General features: G+C 37.5%; 1 protein-coding gene across 1 annotated transcript in view; it reads left to right on the top strand.

Annotated features, from left to right (window-relative positions):
* LOC139687589 (tyrosine-protein kinase Dnt-like) overlaps positions 1–24,256 on the top strand; it is a 772,241-nt gene that overhangs the window by 421,820 nt on the left and 326,165 nt on the right. The window contains exon 4 of the mRNA XM_071584808.1: positions 6,479–6,588. Coding sequence (XP_071440909.1) covers positions 6,479–6,588 — 110 coding nt within the window. The remainder of the gene's footprint in view (positions 1–6,478; positions 6,589–24,256) is intronic.

The following is a 24,256-nucleotide window of genomic DNA, read 5'->3' as shown; positions in this document are numbered from 1 at the left end:
CAGCTTTGTATGAACAAGCGCTGTTCAATCAAGGGCTATCATTAAATTTGTATTCGCGCATGTTCCTGTGTAAAACTTGCTATATATATTCACCTTTATGTCTATTGTGCGTACGTATGTGGTACTAGTCTAATTAAATTGACTCCAATATTACGTCAGCGGAAGCTCTTGCCATTTATTCGTACTATCTATTTGGCTCGAGTAGGCTTCGGCTGATTATTTGACCAGACGAGAGAAAAATTTTAATGGAGCGTATTGCTCGTGACATGTTACTTCTGTAGCTGACGTAGAAGAATTGAGCTTGTCTGGACTTGCAACTTCTGCCACGGACGCATTACTTAAGTCAATGAAGCTTGTACTACATTTACAGTGCATATTGATGCTTTATGATGCGGAAATGAAAGCTTGGCACATCAAACTGAATTTTTGTGCAATAAACCATATGGATGAAATGATTATTATCACTTTATTTTTAAAATCCATCACATTTTCTTTTTTAAAGTTGAGTATTAATTTTTATGAATTACAAATTTAAACTGCTTATATATACTCCAACGTCATAATAATCCCTCTCAAAACTCTAACGTGATAGATAGATAGTGGTCTGTAACTGGGCGAAATTTGGGCGAAAAATAACTAGGATAGTAATTTAGATGTATATGCATTTTAATAATGAAATGGGATTATATTGACTGGGTTTATGAAAATATGAAACTCTTCTACTCAGTCTCTGGTCTACAGCTATCATCTTGTATAACCTAATCAGATGACATGTTATAGGGTCGCACCCAAAAGTGGTAGGACTGATTTTTTTACAAAAATTTTAATTGACGATATACTTACATCAACTTAATAATCTTCAAAGTATGCTCCTTGAGCTGCTACACACTTAGTATAACGTTGCTCCCATTCCCCGCATGCCCGCTGGAAATTTTCTTTGGGGATGCAATTGATGACCCTCGTCGAAGCCTCTTGAACGGCCTTTATCGAGTCAAAACGTCGTCCCTTGAGCTGTCTTTTCATCAGGGGGAAGAAGAAGAAGTCCAGTGGTGCCAGATAGGGAGAATAGGGCGGGTGCGGCAACGTGGCAACACCGCATTTGGCCAGGAGCTGTTTGGCGACGAGCGCGCCATGGCACGATTTTCGGTACCATCTTGGCGCACACCTTGCGCATGGCCAAATCCTGTGAAATAATGCGTTGGACGTTGGATGCAGACAGACCCAACTGGTCTGCAATTTCTTCACTGGTTAAGCGTCGGTCTGTCTTCAGCAGTGTCCTCACTCTGTCCACATTTGTGTCGGTTCTTGCCGTCGAGGGTCGTCCGGAGCGATGGTCGTCTTCAACGAGCTCCCTACCCTCTTCAAACAACTTGTGCCACTCAAATACTGTGGAACGGCTTAAGGCAGTGTCCCCATAAGCCTGCTTGATCATATCGAGGGTCTCAGTTGCCGTCTTCCCGAGTTTTGCACAAAACTTCACGGAATAACGTTGCTCTAAATTCAGATTCATTTTGTTTTTCGACGCGGACAAAAAACTTGCTTCCCTAAAAACGGTGTCCTCACTCAACGACAGCCCGCAAGCGACTGAGGTTGGTGTCGGTCTGTTGCTAAGAGTCCCCTTCACCTTACCCTGCCAGGCAGACCCCCCTCCACCGCTTCGTTCGCGCCAGAGAAAATCAGTCCTACCACTTTTGGGTGCGACCCTGTATATTAGGAGATCTCTTCCTGCATTCTATATTTATTAACAACAAGGTCATAATCATAAAAGTATGACAGAAAATCCGAGCTCCATGCGGAAAAGTTTCTAGAGCTAGTTTTTAATGCAATAAATTATATCCCTTTTCCATTCGTCCCATGTAAAGTCATAACGTGTTATCAGTTGTGAGCTATAATTGTGTGGCAATGTGTGACGCAGGTAGAGGAGCTAAGAATAAAACCATAATTTGTAAGAATTTATTTATATTCCATGCTTCTTCCTCTCTATTGGCTCTCCTTGACCTCCGACTAAATATTGCATCGTTTACAGTGGAGGTTGATTGATCCATTGAGAGGTGGGTCACACGTGTACTATTTCAAGGGGTACGTCGAAAAAACTCCCATTTTCTGAATTTCAGAGTTGCAGAAATCGAGAGATACTTAAATTTGATTGTTATTTTTACGTGAACACAATCTTAAACGTCGTGAATATTTAGGTTGTTGATGGCTGCTATTTAATGTTGACGAATACATTACCAAGTAGTGATAATGGACGGTGCGTTTAAATGATATATCTCCTCATGCTGTCACCTTTCATTTCACGGAGAGAGTTATGGCATGCATTTACTAGTTGCCAAAGCTAGTGGCCTTGCGTCGAACACAAGGAATTAGTGATGCACGAGGTACCCGGAAATTAAACGGTGCACCCGGCCATTATATTGAGTACCCGTCAGAGGCAAATGCCCCAACGGCCAACGCCGGGTCTGAGTACCCAACGCGGAATGTTACAGCTAGAGAAATCTGATGAAAAAAGACTTTTTGATCGTTGATGCCTATTCTCAACTTTTTGCGCTTTTTCATGCTTTAACAAATATTTTTAGACATGAATGACATTCATAAAAAATAACTCGCATGCAAAGGAACTCCTTAGGTTAAATCCATCTTCTGTTAAATGTTGGAAAAGTGTCGACGCAGAATATCCGTATTAACTCTTTAAAAATCTGATAACTCCCCATTTAGATTACTGTCGTCCACTGTTGACCATCATATGTGACAAAAACATAAAAACGAGTGGGTTTCAATAGATGTCGCGATAGGATCTATCTAAGATCTTAGAGAATGGAACTGTATCGGTTAATACGTATTATATAAAACTTAAATGGCTCAATACCAAAAAACCTCGCATATGGCCGTATGGCTTCAATTTTTAAAATGATATCCACAAGAACTCCGCTGCAGTTTTCAGAATGACGTTCGTAAGATTCCCATCATATCTCATCCATACAATCTACGTACACCGCGCCCCGGTAGCCAATAGCGCCTTAGTCTTAGCCTATCTAATATTGAACTAACTACTTGACAAATAAAATGTAGTAAGTTATTTTTCAGTTTCAAAAATAAATTGTTAGTTTTTTTATCAAAATGAAATAAATGAGATTTGAATTTTTTACCACAAACATTAATGTGAATAGATCAATAATGTAGTTTATGTTTCCTGTCTATATGAATTTAAATTTAAGTTTTCTTAAATTTTTGTTTGTAATGCATAATTTAGGTTAGAAAATTAATGTTTTCATAGTAAAAATCGGTAAACTGCCGTTAATTTTGCTTTATATGTTTTCAAATTATGTTGTTTCAATATTTGTTTTTTCCACGCTTTTAATGTGTACAAAAATTGTAAACGTATTACCTCACGCCATTAAGATCTGTGACATTGAACAAAATCTCCACAAAATTTCATATTAATACATAAATCTAGACTGTAATGCAACAATTTCAGAGCGTAAAAATGATTCGCTTTCACCAAGATAGCTTTTTACGTCAAATTTCGCTTGTTTCGCCCATCCCATATATGATTCCCACAAACTATTAGTAATAATATAATTTTATCATGAATTCGTTTAATTTTAAATAAAGACTTAATGAGTCGTGATAACAATTTTACATGAAGAACGTCTATCAGTAGTAGCTCCAATACAAACTCCTAAATTATGGTAACGGCTGGAATTTAAGAACCAACATTAATAGTTCAGACATATACATTTAAACTCCAACTATTTACCCTTAATAAAGGCGTTGCCTAATCATAAAATATATGACTATACATAGCCGCCTGTGGTTATAGTAACAATTTAAAATTTTTAAAAAGCTTCCAATGAACGGTTCCGCCGCTTCTAGGTTCTTGATTCCCAATACCCAGTCTTGAGTGGACCCCGCGGATTTTGCCATGCTGTGCCATAAGTCCGATTGCTCAGCGTTTGGCGTACCACACCCCACCAGGATGCCTCTTGCTCGGGCAGGGAATGACCTTCCGACGGATCCTCGAAGGCCCTCCCGCCTCGATCGTCCCACCAACCATTTCCAGGCTACCCGTCAGGGCCTATGCAGCGTCGGAAAATTAGGCTGCAAATCCGTGGGCCACATTCATGTGAGACCCCCGGCACACTGAGGCTAGTACGATCTCATTGGAAAGAGGCTTGTGCTCGCATCGCCACGTGGAGAGCTCGGAGCACATATTAGCTCGGAAGAGCTAGTGGTAGTATATTGTCAAGTTCAGCCACGTTCGCATTTGGAAGCCGATAGGTTTGCTGGGTTTTTGATAAATTGACTTTCCATATAAGGTCATCGTAGTCCAGAAAGAATCGATTAATTGTCAGTGACACTCCTATCATCGTTTGCTTGAGTTTGGTCAGCATATACTAATGCCATGAATCCAAAGTTCGTCCACTTACTTCAATATTATGCTGAGTGTTGTCGACATTATGTTCTCTCCAATTATAAACATCCTACTTGTACTGAAAAATGAAATTAATTTGTTTTTTCCCCCAACTTCTCCACAACATCCAGTTTTTTTGGTTGTCCCATTGCCTGATATTGTTTGGTAATGGGATGGTTTATGAAAAAATGATTAATTATAAAAGTATATTAAATATGTAACTATCAATCGATAGTTTGATTCAAATCATCAGACATCATTTGATTATTTCTTCGTGCATTGCCACATGATAGGGTTAACTCATCTTAAGTTGAAAAGTCGTGCAGTTTAAAAACCAAAGAAGCAAAATTGCCAATCAAATGCATGCACACAACTATTAGGAAATAGTAGTAATTTGAATGAATGAAAAACTCCAATAGCCGTAAACAGTTTATCTTTCAAAACAAAGTATAATTGAGGTCAGTGGGCTAACACCAGAAGTCAAAAGAATGGCGTAAAGGTCAAAAAAGGAAAGGGACGTATTCACCTTTCTCATCCCTTTCCTTTTTTGACCTTTACGCCATTCTTTTGACTTCTGGTGTTAGCCCACTAACCTCAATTATACTTGGTTTTGAAAGATAAACTGTTTACGGCTATTGGAGTTTTTCATTTATTCAATACTATTAATCACAAGAGCTCAATTCAATCAATAGTAGTAATTTGACTATCGCGAAATATACTTTGGACTTTGGGAGAAAACTGTACATTTCACGAACTTGGTTGGTGTCACATGGATCCAAAGACCCATTTCTTCTTAAAAGTCTCATTTCTCCTTATATTTGGGCCTGTGAACTACTGCTTCAGGAATATGCATCAATCCTAATTCCTCCTGTAAATTTTGAGTTTTACTCATTCAATAATCAACTTTCCGGCAGGCACTTCTTTGATTGACGTTGGACTTGCGAGACCCAACATGACTGAGTGTAATCAAAATTATACTGCCAAAAGATTACAATTTTTTATTTTGCTCAATGGAGTACATGAGCTCATTTGCGGCATATTTGGAAAATCTATTTATTTCCGCTTATTTGTTTCTTGGAGGACTTTCTTAAATGAATTATTGCTGAAATGATATTTGCATTATGAAAACCAAGTGATGTATCGAACGGTAATGTCCAGAGGAAATAAACGATGAGTTTACAGTTAATACCCTTCGGCCGCGTTTCACCTCTTCCGCGAATATAGTATATAGACATATGACGAAAAATAACCGATATTCAAATAAAATATCAAAATCGAAGGAGTTAACATGCTGATTAAGGTCATCTGTAAGTGTGCTGTTGCGGAAATAAATATATTTGGCTTAAAGAATAAGAACCGGTGTTCCTGCTATATTAATACTAAAAAAGATTCTCGCAAAAGAATAATTGGGAAAAATGCGGTATTTATTTTTTTGACAAATGTTGAAACTTTATTTGGCAAAAGTCTTTTCAAATGTATTTTTGGAGAAAACCTAGACTCTCAGTATATTAAAGTTAAATAATTGTTCATAAACGGTGCATTTTTTTATTTAAAAAATATGTCATTAATGAAAAGTGAATTTATTTAGTATTTATTTCTATCTAGATTATTAAAAAAGATTTATCAGTAAAACTATTTTCATTGGCGCAGCCAGCTAAGTAGAAAATAAGTCGAAACACTAGCATCACCCTATCAGAATTACGACATCCAAACATCCCGCGTGCCTAATGGATGGTTAAGCGACAGACTATTACTTGCTCGTGTTATACAATTATATTTTTGTTCAATTATCTGCGGAAAAAATGCTATGCATCTTTCTTTGAGTTATTTATATAACGTATACCCCACGATTACATCAAGAGGTAAATGAGATTCCGTATGCATGTAAACACTGGATAAATTGTCCTCTACATCATTTCTCCCGCCACTCGTTCGCTATTTCATCGCAATGTTTCCTTGAAAAATAAGCATATCATTTTCAACGCCCTTGAAAAGAGTTTCAGGGTTTGAGAGTGGTGGAGATGTCATGGTAAGTGTATAAACAGCACATATTTCTTCTCTTTTCAGCTGCCATACGTCCTCGCCGTGGATTATGATGACAGACTGGGAGCTCTGCGGCCACCTGAGTTCAATATATCCCTCCGAGGACAGGTGCCCACCAGGGTGCAGACGTTCAGGTAAGGGAGGACTTTCCTCTTCCCGGAACTCTGCGGCAATGTCTACTATTTAAATTCAATCTGATACGTATCTACGAGGATAAAGATATATATATATATAAAACTTGGACAGCAACAAACAATATAAGAACACATAAAAAGAACACGCTATTTCTTGATAATTTCGACGGTATCCAGCTCCGTCTTAATCGGAAGAAACAGAAGTACTGATATGTCTATTATATATATATATATATATATATATATATATATATATATATATATATATATATATATATATATATATATATATATATTTATTTATTTATTTATCTATATATATATATTTATATATACACACACATATGCTTGTGTGTATATATACATATATCGAATATATATATATATATATATTGAACCGCAACATCAAAATCAAATGTACTTGCAACATCTTAGCCCAAAACACTTCCCAGATACGTAAACTGATCCACCTGCTCTAGTTTTTGCCCACATAATTAAGGTTTAGCCTAGCCTTTTTCTTTCAGGAAAATTGCGTAACCTTTGTTTTATTTATGTTGATTCCCATCCCATATCTATCGCACTGAATTTTAAATTTACTCAGGAATGCTTGCAACTCCTTGGCTTACTGACAAACTAGAGCTAGGTCATCAGCAAACCAGAATGATTTTACGAATTCACCGCCCACTTTCATTCCTACCTCCAGTTCTTACCATGCCTTTTAAATCCTTTATTCCATATAAACGTTGAGTAGTACAGGTGATTGCGGAAACCCTGTCTTGCTCCTAGCACGGCTCATTTGGACTCCGCGTCCCCCACTCGCATCTGAGCAGTCTGAGTGGCGGATAAGTCTCCTATCCCTCCAATCTACTCCTATTTTATATATTATATTCATTAAATTTTACCTATTCACTCTGTCAAACGCATTTTCAAAATCCACGAAACAGGCAAATACGTCCTTATTTTATTTTATGTTCCTCTTTTAGTAATCTCATTACTGCATCACGCGTACCTCTCTTCTTCTAGGGCCCAATGAGCCCATTCCCTAAGTAAACATTGGCCCTGTTTTCCATCCTCTTACTGATAAACCTGGGCACTTTATCTGCGTGTGAAAGCAAATTCCTTTTACTCTATTCCTCACATATGGCTGCCTTTGCCTTTTTCGAAGTAAGAAATAACACTAATCTGGCCAAGTTGTCAGAATAAATTTCTCCCTCATGAATGCTACGAATTACTCTATAAAAACTCTTCCTCCCACTTTTTTCTTAACCTTGAAATAGTTTCGTGGAACTGTTGTCCACACCCATGGTCTTATTTGATTTAAATTCTCTTAATGATACCCTTTCCATCACATGGCCGAGTATGCCTAGACATAACCTATCTTCATCTACGTCAAATTCTCTTACTATGCCTAACCTTGCTGTTCGAAGTTATTTACAATAGAGTTCTTCTATGGATTCCTTCCCTAACCCTTTTCCTTATGTGGGTGTGTGTGTATATATATATATATATATATATATATATATATATATATATATATATATATATATATATATATATATATATATATATATATATATATATATATGTGCGTATGTGTGTGTGTATTTATTTATATTACATTTGGATGGCACAAGAGGACACAATAATAAAATTCATTAAAATTATTATCACTTGATTTCTCATATATATATATATACGAGGGTCATCCGGAAAGTAGTACCCGTTCGTGCCGCATGAAGTGCTGACGACGCGAGTAGCCGCTGGACGAGGTCAGATAGCTTCAGTGGCTTGTCTGCCTTCTCTGAGCCAAGTTGCGTGACGCTAGCATTGCCTGTGTTGTTTCTGTGATTGTTTACAATGTTTAAAAAAATTGAGAACGCCGCCAGTTGTGAAGTGAGGGCAGTGATTAAATTCCTCAATGCAAGAAACGTTCGCCCATGTGATATTCATCGCCAATTAAAGGAGGTGTATGGAGACAATGTAATGGACGAGTCGTCTGTTCGGCGGTGGTGTCGCAACTTCAACATGGGGAGGGGGAACACACACGACGATGAGCGTTCGGAGAGACCGTCTGTCATTACAGACCAACTGGTGAGCTCAGTTGACGAATTCGTGAGGAACGATCGGCGCGTCACAATTGATGACATCTGTGAGCATTTTCCCAATGTTTCTCGAACAATTGTTCATGAAATTGTTAAACACCATCTGCATTATGCAAAAATTTGTGCAAGATGGGTCCCTCGCGTATCTCAATGAGCTGGCGGCGAAGGACTATGCAGCAGGAATACAGAAACTTGTCACACGTTATGACAAATGCCTTAATTTGCTTGGAGATTATGTTGAGAAGTAGTTTAAAGTATCCTCTTTCAAATAAAATTTTTTATGTTTGTTAATATTTACTTTTGTGTCTTTATTTCACGAACGGGTACTACTTTCCGGATGACCCTCGTGTATATATATATATATATATATATCTTCGAAATGGAACGCTCTTCGGCGACGCACAAATATATAAAAACACAGATGTAGATTTTTAGGATATAGAGACACAAAGAAAGGACACTCTCAATTTGTCCCTTCTTTGTGTCTCTATATTCTAAAAATCTACATCTGTGTTTATATATATGTATATATATATATATATATATATATATATATATATATATATATATATATATATATATATATATATATATAAAGGAGAGTGTTTGTATGTATGTAATTTGTTTACTTTTTTGCTGTCATAGAAACAGCATTTTTCCAACTATGCCAGCAGGATACTTTCGCAAGAACACTATTGTATTCAGAATTGCCGAGATATTATACGTGGAATACATCAAGGAAAGTCTTTTGTAGAAGAAAAATGGGCAACTTTGATCCTGAGAATAATATTTATTCATGTGATGCATTGGGCCGAGTCTACACAGTCCATCCTACCAAGCCGAATGTTATTTTTTAAGAATGCTTCTACATACAATTAGAGGACCTCGCTCATTTGCAGAATTAAGAACGGTAAACGGAGAAATATGTGAGACATTCAGAGAAGCTTGCCAGAATTTAGGGTTGCTAGAAGGAGATCAACACTGGGATGACTCATTGCGAGAGGCCAGTTTGATTTCTCTTCCAGGACAAATCTGAATTTTGTTTGCCATCATAATAACCTCCTGTAATCCATCTAACCCAAAAACATTATGGGAAAAATATAAAGAATCAATGAGTGAGGATATACTGGCTAAAGTTCGAAGTGAAAATCCTACATTGAATATTACGTTTAACTCCGACATTTTTAATAAAATTTTGATTATTTTGGAGGAAAAGTGTATCACCATGGTTAACAAGACTTTAGTGGAACTCGGTCTTTTTGCACCTGTACAAGATCAACAGGGTGTATTTTATCCAGATTATATACGTGAAACTAGCTACAATGTCTTAGACTTAGAAGCATACATCGCGGATAAAAAGCCACTTCTTAATGAAGATCAGAAATTCGCGTACGAAACAATAATGGATCAAGTAGACAAACAAGAAGGAGGTATCATTTTTCTTGATGCTGCTGGTGGCACGGGAAAAACATTTTTAATTAATTTAGTTCTCGCTGAAATCAGGGTTCATGGAGAAATTGCTCTAGCCGTTGCATCTTCAGGTATTGCAGCGACATTAATGGAAGGAGGAAGAACAGCCCACTCTGCCCTTAAGTTGCCACTTAATATTTCCCGACAAGAAAATCCCACATGTCATATAAATAAAACAAGCGGCCAGGCACAAGTTCTTATACAATGTAAATTGATAGTATGGGATGAGTGTACGATGGCTCATTAAAAATCTCTTGAGGCCCTCAACGCAACACTTCAAGATCTTAGAGGAAACTCCAGTTTAATGGGAGGAGTTCTGGTACTCCTGTGTGGAGACTTCCGTCAAACTCTGCCTGTCATTCCAAAATCGACTCCAGCCGATGAAATTTATGCATTTTTAAAACATTATGTTCTATGGAATCATGTCCAAGAAATTAGCCTTAAACAAAACATGCGAATCCTCTTAAGAGATGGGAATGCTCAAAATTTTGCAAATAAACTTTTGGAGATTGGAGAAGATAGATTTGTTATTGAAGCATCTGGTATGATAAAATTGTCATCAGATTTATGTGTATCGGTGAAAACTGTCCGCGATATGATACAAGCAGTCTATCCTAACGTTAATCAAAATTATAAAAATGTAGAATGGTTGCGAGAAAGAGCCATTCTTGCTCCTAAGAACGATGATGTTAATGAAATTAACAAGGAGATACTAGCCATGCTGCCAGGAGACGTGATTGAATATAAATCGGCTGATACCGTAGTGGATGCTGACGATGCCGTCAATTATCCAACGGAATTCCTAAATTCACCTTATCCAGCTGGATTGCCACAACATCGCCTTATACTTAAAGTAGGATCTCCAATTATTTTATTGCGAAATTTAGATCCACCAAAACTCTGCAATGGGACACGATTGTGGGTGACAAAATTAATGAAAAATATAATCCAGGCAGTCATTTTAACTGGAAAAGGAAAAGGTGAAATAATTTTTATTCCACGGATACCTCTAATCCCAACTGATCTTCCCTTCAACTTTAAAAGATTACAGTTTCCAGTCCGGCTAGCTTTTTCAATTACCATTGATAAATCACAGGGACAGTCTTTAAAGTTTTGTGGTGTTGATCTAAGATCGCCATGTTTTAGCCACGGGCAACTTTATGTTGCTTGCTCCAGAGTAGGTTCGCCTAAAAATGTATATATTCTTTCTCCTGGATATGAAACAAAAAATGTAGTTTATAAACAGGTGTTAAATAAAAAAGATTCTTAAATTTGTATGAAGTAGTGTATTATTGTACTTTATAATTTGTTGTTTTTATTTATGTAGTATATTTATATTATTGTTTCTCCCTAACCCGTGCAAAGCCGGGTATTCAGCTAGTGTATATATATATATATATATATATATATATATATATATATATATATATATATATATATATATATATATATATATATATATATATATATATATATATATAAATATATATATATATATAAATAATATATATATATATATATATATATATATATATATATATATATATATATAAGCACAGATGAAGAATTTTAAACCATAGAAACACAAAGAAAGGACACACATGTATTTTTGACGTTTCGACGTTTTGCAAATGTGAGTGTCCTTTCTTTGTGTGTTTCTATGGTTTAAAAAATCTACATTTCTGTTTTATATATTTGTGCGTCGCCGAAGAGCGTTCCATTTCGAAGATAAATATATTATTCCTTCCATCTCTATTGGATCTTTTCTGTGTATTCAAGTATCATCTTACCCGAATTATCTGTAACTGTTAGCACAGATCTTCTGTTCTTACTTCCCGATAGTGATTTAACCTTGCTGTATAGCGCGCCAATTTTACCTTTCCTCAGCACTGCGTCTCTCACTATAATTCTTGCTTTATTTCTGCTTAAGAATGTACTCTACTAACTCTCACACATCTCGTAGGCGTTCCTCGCCGTTTCTTGTTGACCCGTCAGCCATTGCCCCCACCACTACCTTCTTTGGCCGGAAGGAGAGGCGGAAATTGGCCCTCCAGCAAAGGCGGAAGTGCTGGCCAGACAACGTCGGTGGGAGACCCATTACCAGGCGCAATTCATCATGTTGCACCACTCACGCCGGGCTCTCGGAAAATACGATCGGAAAAAGTTGCCTTGGGAGCGCCGAAGAAATACGTTATCCTCTGCGTTCCTTGAAAATCTTGGCCTTATTCTTACGGTATCCGTGCTAGTTAAGGCTGACTCATTAAGCCAGAGTTCATTAATCTATAAGGATTTGGTCCCCGTTTTCTTTATAAATCACATGAAAAAATTATTTCATTCCATTTTTTTCAACATTTTATTTAAATGAATTTTGGAAGTACAGCTACTGTAGTTTATACAATTCTTGAAAGATATTAATCAAAATGTTTAATTTAACGAGAAACGTATCAATGCTATCATTTCGTGAGAACATTTTGGCAGGCTTATCGTCCACAGGGAGGAAACACGCAAATTAAATTTCGCCTAATTTAAAATTTCATCATTCTGGGTAGAAAAGAAATATTTATCCGGGATATGGCAATTATTAAAATCGAGAGGAATTTTATGTAAAAATTTCCATCAAAGAGGGAGGCAGTTATAGACAGGAGGTCATTTGGTATTAGCACAGTAACCAAACGAGTCAATGTAGAGCATATTTCACATTCAGCCGCCGTATGTTGACACTAGGCATCTGATAAATAGGTCATTGAACAATATTTGAATGGCACATCTGTGATGGTCGTGCGTCCTTCAATCAATCAAGGTCCTTCACCTCTGGGGTTCTATCACTCCATTCCTACACCTCTCCTCCCACTGCTCTCAACCCTTCCACACCTCTTCTCTCTTCATTGACTACTCCTCGAAATGGGCACATACAATTGGTGAAAAACTGAAGATATCGCTTGAAGCAGGTTTCCGGGTGAAAAATGTATGGAAAAGGCAATGGAATGAAAATAAGTGCATTTTTTGTGGCATTAAAAAATAGTGTACTTGCACTGATAAGTGGATCTTTTCCCTGCAAGGATTTCTCTTCAAAACTATTTCATTGTTCTTTTTATGTTTCAACAAATAATTTTAGCTTTGATCCCAGTAATATTACTGTAAGAAGAGATCTGCCAACACCTCTTGTTACGACTTATTCAGGCACTTCCCGGGTTAGATAACCGGAGGGTGTGAATAACTTTGACGATCTCCAGGTGGGAGTGAAGGCAAAGGAGGGCGGAGTAGTTGTTACACGTTACCCGGGGTTGTAGTGGCGTGTGTATTGCTTCCGACGGGCTCTCTTCCCACCCATCCCCCCTCCTCCGCTTCCCGGACCCATCCTCGAACATCTCCCCTCCGCAGGGCCTTTGCCGTCCCGTGGCCGTGAGTAATTCGTGGCAGTTCGCGAAGTTTCGGTGGTGAGGATGAGCGAGGACGACCTGATGAGAGCGGAGGCGCATCCCCCCGCCTCCCCCGGGGCTTCGGATCGTTAGTTCCTCTTCGGCATCGTGTTTGCGTGCGATTCTGAGTTCGAGAAAAAGGGTTTAACGGTAGATACGGGAGTTGCGGTGATCATCGAAATCTTATTCCGGCAGAAATTAAGCTTCAGATGGAAAGAGACTAAAAAGTCCCCCCCCCTTTCCCGGAATGGATTCCTTTCGGAGTTGTTTTGTTCCTTTTGGGTGGGATCGAGTAGACGAGCTGGAAACTTTTCCTAGCCGACAAAGTTGGCTCTCGGCCCCATTTCCAAGACTAGAAAAGCGTTCGAACTCGGCAAGCATTTTTTTTGCTCACCCGCGGATATTATTTCAACGAGCCATGTGATTAGCTCCCAAGTTCCGCGTTTTTCCGGTCCCGGATTCGGCTTCTCTATTCGTGGCAATTAATTTATAGCAAAGAATAATGACTCTTTTAACCAATAATACCACTAATGAAGATTCTCAAATTCCGAGATGGCCCGAAAGGGTTGATTAATGATGACACTAATATGATTATCGACTCAAATTCTTTCGTTCGGTAATAATAATTCCAGGAGTCAAAAATGGTTCTAGGATTAACTTTGGTAGTTTTTTTATCGTCTGGATTCTCAATTTTCTTTAATTGAGCCTTCTTTTCGAAATGAATGCATTTTTAGTAATTAATTAGTTCATATTCGATGTAGGCTCGTCCAAAGCTTGTGTGCTACAGTTTCCATGTTCTTTGGACCTTGTACCTTCAAAGGCAGGTTCTTCAGCTTTCTTTGGTTTTCATATTAGCTGGATTTGTACATAACATTAAATCACAACGGAATTATAATTATTCATAAAATAAACCGTGGGACGTCATGGTCCACAGAGTGAAGTGCTGGGCTAATGGTCTGAAGACCGGGGTTTGATTCTGAGTACCCGCAGCTTCACCTGAGTTTTTCTATGCAATGTTTCAGTTAGAAGTTACTATTGCGGTATCTCCCGCAGTTTCTTTGGATTTCACCTGAGCTGTTTGATTTCTCACGAACCAGTTCTTCTGGGATACTACAGGGGGCACACGGAAAGGATGTACTCTTTCTACCCTCCGAAGTATGAATACAAGATTCACTCGTATAAAGGTAATGCGCATTCTCTGAGTAAAAATAGATTTATTGATCATACTTGAACATATTTTTAAAATTTTTCAAAATACTCTCCCCCTGCATCAATACACTTGTGGGGACATATCTGCCACGCCTGTAACTCCTCGACGGGAATGTTTTTAGGAACATTGTAACGTGATTTTGGATGTTTTCCATGGTTTCCCATAGCTTTCCTTTCAGCTCTCACTTCAGTCAGGGAAACAAAAAAGTCGCAAGGAGCCCAGTTGGGACTTAAAGGGGGCTGGGGGGTCACCAGGGTAGTGCTCCGGGGCAGGATGTTGGTAAAGACGAAGGGCATGTGGCTGGGGGCATTGTCATGGTGGAGCTTCACCGCGTCTTTGACGTCTGCCCTCACGCCCGCGACCCGGCGTTTCAATCTCTTGAGCACCTCCGGGTAAAAGGCTGAGTTGACAGTTTCTCCCTGCGGTACCAACTCAAAGTTGACGATTCCTAGGGCGTCAAAGAAGACAATGAGTAACGTTTTGATGCGAGACTTGTTCATTGTCACTTTCTTGGTGGGGGGATGATTTTGTGTTCCACTCGCGGCTCTGCCTTTTAGATTCTGGGTCGTACTTGAACATTAAGGATTCTTCTCCGGCTATGACTGAGTTAAGAAAGTCCGGCTCATTTTGAATGAAATACAACATATCTTGACAGCGCGAAACTCGAAGTTCTTTGTGGTTCTCTATCAACACTTTCGGCACAAGTTTGCGCAGATCTTACGCATTTCCAGATCCTCGTTCACTATCCCATGTACCGCAAATTTGGACATAAATAGGGTGTCAGTAATGTGCAAGATGCTCAATCGACGGTCGGAACACAAAACTTCGCGTAAAGGATTCATGTTTTCATCGGTTCTAGCCATTGTTGAGCATCCAGAACGGGATTCGTCGGCGACCTCCTCCCAGCCCTCCTTAAACGACTTGTGCCACCTCCCGGACTGTGACCTTGAAATGCATTCGTCTTTGAAGGTATCTTGAAGCACCTGGAATGTTTCGATTTCATTCTATCCAAGATGTACGCGGAACTTGGCGTATCGCTGTACAAGCGAACGCTGGATCGCGCTTCAAAAGGAAAATCGTGTTACAAAGTCGAAAAACACACATCACGCGGAGGCAGGTCTTTCCGCTCAGACTGCTCGGAGCAAACTGGCAACCGGCTACGTTGAAAGGCTGACCCCCTACGACATTACCCGACCGGTTTTACTGTCCTGCCATGGATAATCGCGTTACAATAAAGTTATGCGCATTACCTTCATAAAGGACCGTGAATTACGCGTCAAATGGGGCTAAGTATGATTTAAACTCTACCCTCAACTACTAAACTCACCTCAACGTCGGGTTATTTACCGTAGTTTATTAATTTTTATCTCTAAGTTGTATTCATTATTTTCCATTGAAAACGATGTTTTGTTACTCATAAGTAAACTTGTTTGACAATTTTTCAGTTTTACTGAATAATTTCTCTCTAATTCTTTGAAAATAACATTTAAATAGTGGAAGTAAAATTTTCTTCACTTTTCTCCGGGAAATTTTTCATCACGAAGAGCCAAATGAATATTTGTCATATTAAAGGAAAAATTCTGCTGACATTAAGGGTAGTAGAGAAACGGTTAATATTTTTTCAAATATATTTGTCTTAAATAATCGTTATATTTTCAATAGATAGTGAGTGGTAAATTTATTTGTTTGATGAAATCAATCATCTTGAGTCCCTCGCGGGGCATTTGAAGTTGTCTGTCCCATTAGTTCATCAATTATATCGAAACCAACAAATGGTAATGTAATCTTGTTTGTCAAGGATGTGCATGTATGCAAGTATCTCCCGGAAACCTACGATAAAAACAATTATACTTATAACATTCCCGTTTTTTTCGTTAATGATCATTTTAGTTATTTTTTTGCTTTAATGAAAATTGCTGGCACATTAGATGCCCCTCACCATTTTCCGTGGAAACATGCTAGTATTATCTGCAGATACTCCTACTTCAAACCATCTAGTTACATTATATTCATCCTTTGGGGTTCGTAGCGTTGGTTCCGTTGATCGTTGGCTGAATCTAACAACAGCCGTGCGTGCCAGCTATTGATTTCCGCTGTAAGCTGTTTGCAGATGTAGTTAGATATGCTTAAAGAACTATAAATACGGAAGAGATAAACCTAATTGCATTAACCTCTTCCACCTAAATTTTTCTCTCGCCTTTCGAACAGTGCCTGTAAGGGTTTAACAGGTCGATGCTAAGAACGTAGTAAAAGGGGCCACATTCGTTTCAAAAGTTCCGTGCGGAATTTTTGGCATAGCAGGACTAAGAACGTAAAAACTAGGGAAGGACATGACTGGAATAATGGAACGATTATGAAAGAGCAAAGGAAAGCTCTCACGCTGCTGTCATTCGAGCCAAGAGAACAGGTTTTTCATCAAAGTTGTGAGTTAAGTTAATCAATACTTCAACTAAACTTTAAAAATGAATAAGTCTAAGAGCTCTGTGCCTATGTCACAGAGTTTTGGGGCAAGACATATCTATAAGAAAAATGAAATCAGATAATAATAGTAATTAGCATAAATATGTATTTATAATATTTCTAATTTTCTATTACGTACTGTTATTTTCGAGCAGAGATACTTATTCAAACTCGAAACTTGGTCAATTGGACGAGGTGCATTAATGAGATGCAATCAATTGGCTTTATAATTTTTTAAATAACTATTTACGCTTTTTTTATTAAAATTCGCGGGTTATTCATTCACGATAATATAAACTTTTCTATTTTTATTGGCGGATTAGAAATATCATTAAATACTTGGAAATATCTCAGGGGCATAAAATAACAGAAAATCAGTACAAATATTTTATATGCATCATGATTCAAAAATGTCCTCTCTTTCTGATGCGATAACCATAGAGCCTCCTATTAATTTACCGAATTTCTCTTTTTTTCTTTCCCTTGAGGCTTGAATCACCCACGCTCTTCTAAATCCTGAAAATTGTGGGCGGGAGAGACCAAATTACAATAAATAAAGGCTATTTATGAAGTGGGAAGGTAGAGGAGGGTGGATAAATGAAACCAGAAAAGGATGCATGAGTCAACGGAGATAGGGGTTGGATGGACGATATTGGCCCCAGAGGCTAAGACTGGGATGAGAGGCGAGGGTAAATATTTAAAAAAGGGAAAGTACGTGGACGTGGGTTGGAGGGGGTTGAGCACCGGACTTTAATAAGGAAGAGAGGAACGTTCCTCGAAAAGATGGAAAAAACATGATGCGTCCAGACTTTCAAATAATTTTAGCAAAATATTTAGCGTCAATCATTGCATTCGTCTAGCTTGAATATTTCGACAAATATTTTCGCCCATATGATTTTCAGCCAAAATATTTCGTGGAAATTGGTAATAACCAACCCTCAAATTATCGGTTCAAGAGTAGCAATACTTAGCTCTAAAGTTCTGGAATTTTCATTTTCTTTTACGGTTTACAGCGTAAAAGCGGCGTTTTATTATTAAATACGTTCCTTTGATTCTCTTGAAATATATCAAATTATATTTCTCACATTTTTTGTCGCATTATTAATTTTCTCTATATTGGCGATTGATAAACATATGGATGTTTCTGAAACCCCAACATTTAATGACTATCGCAATTGAATTAAAAATCTATTTGGAATACATACCTCAAACACGAGAATAACCAGTAATGCTGTTAAAATGAAAATACTCACTATTTATTATGCCAAAGTTAAATATTCAAAATTGCTAAACTAAAGTTGATTATGCGTACTGATGACCCACCCTATTCTCACCTATATGAATTTTATTTTGTGAATGTTAAATTATAGGTTATTTAGCAATGTTTTATGATACCTGTTTTTTAGTTCTCTCGAGGAGCATGGAGTGAAAAAACATTTACTCTCTGCTCCTGTATTAAATAAAACCGTTGTTTTACTATCGGAGGTTTCATGAAGTAACTTTAATATTGTGCTCATAATATGAATATGATTAGTTTCTTGGATTAAGAGTTAAAATTTTATGGGAATCTAATTAGTTCAAATCCTAATTAGCATCCTTTGCATGAGTTACCGAAATTATCTCAACATGACACTCCGATGCTTTCCTTTTAAATACTTTTCCTGGCTAAACAATGATATATATGGCTAGCTACCTTTTAAATTATCTTTAGCATTTCTTGATACATTATCGCTATTAGTTTTTCAAATCGCTCTTTTCCCGACTTTACATATTGGATTTAAGTGAGACCTCTCATCTTGCCTTTCGTTCCATAAGGAAATGTAATTTCTTCGTAATTACTCTGCATTTATTTCTCTTTTACTCTAAGATGTTTTCTGTCATCCTAATCTTCTGATTTTATAGGACCAGATTTTTATAAGACAAGATATATTTCCATCCAGCACTTCTGCAATGGCAAAAAACTGTTCATTTCTTCTCTACCTCTTTCTCGGAGTTCGTCGGCCCTTCCGACAGCAGAGCGACGCTCCGTCAAACAAACGGGAACGCAGGACGGAAATGAAACTAGTGTCTCTGAGCATTTAAAATGCATTCTTGAATCACACTATCACCATTGGACTCAAAATGGATGATGCAAAAAGATGCTTCAAAATATTGCATTGACCTTTCAAGGGAGCCTGCGATCCGTGCATGCATTTGATTATTATTACGATTGGTTTATACAATACCGTGGTGCATATTGCACTCAGAATTAATATGTTGAATGCACCATCGACTAATGAAAATGAATAAGATTGATAGGAAGTACCATAACGAGAAGTGCATGAACAAAATTGAAATAAAATATATGTTCCTGGTCGGTTAGGTATTCATTGGTGCTAATAATTGGCGATTTCATAGATAGTAGTTTGTTGGTATCCAAAGTTTTATTTTTATTCTTGATTTCAAATATTATGCATAATATATGAAAATGTTCAACGGTAGTGCTCAATCGAAGACAAATCATAATTTTCCTCGATTGAAAACAATATTCTGAGTATTGATAAACGGCAAATACCTTAGGTTTATAATTAGGTTTCTGTAATTTTGTATAATTTTCTTTTTCAAGCCAAAATTCCCTGGCTTTATTTTATCGTTTATTGGCAAAAATTCGGAATCGCTTACAATTTGTAATCAATCCAATCTTAGTATCCACTCAATGCAACAATTTCTGAGGGTAAAAATCATTCGCCTTAACCGGGAATTGAGCCCAGATCCCTCGAAGTTTTAGAATTTATGAGGACGCCTCGATACTGGCTAAAGCGCTCGACTGGGCATCGAGGGATCCGGGTTTGAGTTACGATCAAGGCGAATGATTTTTGCACTCTGAAATAGCTGCATTGAAATGCATATTAGCGGATAACTCCGTTCAAAGTTACTGTTGCCGCTTCTAACGCAGTTTCTTGGACTTAATGTCAATCTTATTTTAATGGAATATTTATTCCGGATTTTTCAAATGTTGAAAGCACCATCTTAAATATAACATGTAAAGAGTTTTTCATTACGCATTGATCGACCTCTTAGTATTTTCTTTTATAGATCGGCATTTCAAATCTTTTAAATCAGTTTTAAGGATTTCAGTAAATTATCTTCCAAATATAATTATAATTCCATAGCATGTTTTCGTTTTGAATTCGGCACTGTGTCCTGTCCTTTACTCTAATGTATGTGCCATTTCTTCTATTTCTAATAAGAAGCACATCATGTCCGATATTGGTGACTTCCTTTAATGCACACAAAATATCTCGGGAAAACTTGCTCATATGAGAAACATCTGACACAAGTCGCATAGAAGTTTTTATTTGCGATAAGGAGTGGAAAATGTGTTCCTCTCACCTAATGCATGAAAAAGATGTCTTCTCCTCTTTGAATAGAACATTTAATAGGTAGGGGTTGACGGATAACTACATTTATAAAAGTATTACTAATAATATTTTATTTTATTTAAGGAATAACTAGTTTCCCATATATGCAATTCCCGACCATGGGTAGGCACGGTGTAACTTTTAGGTTATTGTTTTATTAAAAATAATGCATTTTATATTACAAAAAAAGACTCCTATTAAACATTTTATTTAGCAATAGATTTTCCGTAAAATGCAGATATTTGAAAAATTATACCATCAATTAATCTAATAGCTACACCGCACATGAATACAAAATGATAGAGCACCACAACATAATTCATTTCCTCCCGAAATTTACTTGTAGACTAAAAAAATAAACTGGTTCTAAGGAATGAATATGAAATAAGTTTTTCATAATGTATAGGTTTTTAATTAATTAAAACACGCTACTCAAATGCCATAAAAGTGTTATTCTTCCCCATTTCCTACCCTATGCCCTTTTAGTGGTTGTTGGTGAAGTGAATTTAAAGTTTATCGTAATAAATGAAAGGCTGTGTTTATTTAAACGTCCAAAATATTACTTTAGGTTACATAGCGGTTAAGGTAGGATTTGGATGGACTCAAAAACCAAATATTTCTTTTCTATCTCCTAACCAAATACAATTCAACATCCTACTCTTCAGCAAAACCCATATGATTCCTTCCTAATCTCCGTATACCTCCTTCCTCCGATCAATGCGTCCAAAATCCCTATCCTATTTCTGCCCCTTCCTCGTTTGGCCAACATTCTCCCCTCTGTCACAGTCTTCAACATGCCACTGCCGGTCAATATGCTCTGCATCTACTTTTCCCAACTTCTTTGGAATTCTCCCAACAATCCCCTCTACACCAATTCCTCACCCTGCTCTTCCTTATTTGTTTTTCTTTCTGTCCACTTCACCATCTCCATCCTTCTACATACCCACTTTCAAAAGCATCCAATTTAGGCCCATAATACTGCTTCAATGAGCATGTTTTCGCGCCGTACATAACCACCTATCAAATGTTCTACGATTTTTTCTTAAAATCCTTACTCAGCGTCCCTGTCATAAATTCTCTCCTCCTTGTGAAAGCTTGATTGCCTAACGCAATTCTTCCCCTTACGCCCCTATTACCTACTTTGACCATTTTGGTCCAAACTTTCGAAATACGTAAATTGTTCCACCTGCTCTAGTTTTAGCCCTCCTTTTTTAACATTTCACTTAGCCTTTCTCTTTCTGGAAAATCGCACTTTCGCAATCGCAAAAAGCAATCGCTCTTTTTAACTTGAATTGATCCCATACCTATCGTAATGAATTTCAAATGTGCTCAGCAATGCATGTAATCCCTTGGCTGACTGACTTAATCATCAACAAACCTGACTAATTTTTACGATTACCCATCGACTTTCCTATCTCCAGTTCTTCCCATGCCTAATTTCTTCCAAATAAACGTTGAACAGTTCTGGTGATAGCGGACAACTATGTCTATGATTTGAGTACCGCAGTCCAATCTTTTGATACATTTTGCGCTTGCATTGATTCGCTCGGCATGAGTCCACGAAAAGCACGATCCAGCCTGAAGGAGCGTTCGCAGGCGATTACGGCTTTACGCGTTTTAAAGGTCAGACCCCCCCCCACCACCACCAGTCTGCGCAATACGGGCGTGCTGCGACGTACATTTACGTTAGGATAAAATGTTTTCCATACTTTTGATACATACCTTGTAGTCCCACAATATCTCCATTCACTTCAACGAATCCTCACCAAAGTAAAGGAAAAGTACTTTAAACATGGATCTTTGCCCATTCTAATGAAATGGAAGTAATCGGGCGAGAAAACGCCACAGCCATTTATAATGGTGCGGTGATGGAGTTCATCGCAAATATAGAGATTATATCGTTGGAGTGCTGCCAAAGAAAAAGAAAGTGCCCAGGAGACGGTGCGTAATAATTGGCTAACAGAGTATGCATATGAATTGAAAGTGATAAAATATTTTGGTCAGGGACAGGGCGGTCAGGTCAGGGCAGTGACACTACGATATAAATAACCATAAATATGCATTAAAACTATTGATACATATGCACTGTTTAAACGTATTATCATACAAATACCTTTATTCAGAATAAAAGACACCATTTTTAATATTCATCCTGCAGTTAAAATATAAATTTTAAATGAAACACTATTCAATTAGTAAGGGTGAGTTTTAATGCCATTTATTTATCTGGTTCTAATTTGTTTAGCTTAACACTATAATATCTCCTCATTATTCAGTCACATTGACTCTAAAAGATTTTAAAGCATTATGACGTGGGAAGAGGTAATTTTTCATAATGTTTAGTCAAGAAAAATTAACAGTTTTGAGATTTATTCAAGTAATAGTTGTTGAGGTGTTTAATAGTGTATAAGTAGTCATTTTATATATTTAGTAGGTCGATTTATAAATCATTAAACCTAAATTAATACTCCATGGAATTAATATCTTACACATGAACACACACACACACGCAATTTTAATAAGCAGATCAGAAATTATAGTAAAGAGTATAAATAGACGTACTATGCTTGCGAAAGGATTACGTACGTGACCGTACCACCTATTACAATTCTTTTATTTAAGAGGACTTTCAATTACTTTTACAATTCAATAGTGGTTGGATTGTATTTTTATTATTCCTAATTATAGTTAACTGTTTCATGCAGCTAAAAGGAAAAAATCAATGAACTATATTCATCAAATGAAAGAGAAGACATAATATTTTACAGAATTAAAAAAAACTGTGAAAAGTACGTTCTCTCTGTAATTCGATGGATAAACAAAACTTCCAAGAAGTGAATCGTGGTCCTGTAGATTTAAACTATGTCCACATTAAGACAATTAAAACTATATCTTCTCCGAGAATGTGTTTCATTTGAGTGGTATAGAAAAACATGGGTATGCAAAGTAAATTTCCTGCCATTAAATGTGTCTATATGTACTATTACTTTGCGCAAATTGGCAGTCAGTTAACGTAGAATGAAACCGCTTTGTAACCGTAGTAAATATGGATGCTGTTCACTCTATTAATGATTCAGTGAAAACGTTATGGCACTGCATTGGCACACTCTATGGGCAATGATAGAAGCAATTTGAGGAATTGAAGTCATAAATAAACCTAAACTGCAAATACATGTTCGTAATAATAATTGACGAGGAAAGAGGAGGGATAGAGGGGGAAGGTGGGATTAGAATCAAAGCGGATAGTAGAGGGGGTTGAAGAAGGAGAAGAGAGGGAGCGGAAGAGAAAAGGGCCAAAGGAGCAACAAATAGAGAGAGGGGGGAGAGGGTGAGTGGTGGGGGGTGCACTGCTCTCTAAGTAAGAGGATGATTTTTCGTTCGGAGGATGAGTTGCGGGAGTGAAAACGCTCGCAAGCGCTTCCCTGTTGATTCAGCTGTGAATTCTCTGATAATTTCCTTCCCCTCTCCCAGACACTCGCTTCCCTTCCACGACTACTCAACCCCCCCCTCCATACCGCACACATACACCGATGGCAAAAACAAGGCGCAAGCCTTCCACTCCATATCTCCTTTCCTCCCTCCCCCATCCAATTCCCACTTCCTCCC

This window comes from Hetaerina americana, unplaced genomic scaffold, assembly GCF_022747635.1.
Source record: "Hetaerina americana unplaced genomic scaffold, ioHetAmer1.1.p SCAF_2, whole genome shotgun sequence".
Classification (NCBI taxonomy): Eukaryota; Metazoa; Arthropoda; class Insecta; order Odonata; family Calopterygidae; genus Hetaerina; species Hetaerina americana.
This window is presented reverse-complemented; position numbering and strand designations above follow the sequence as displayed.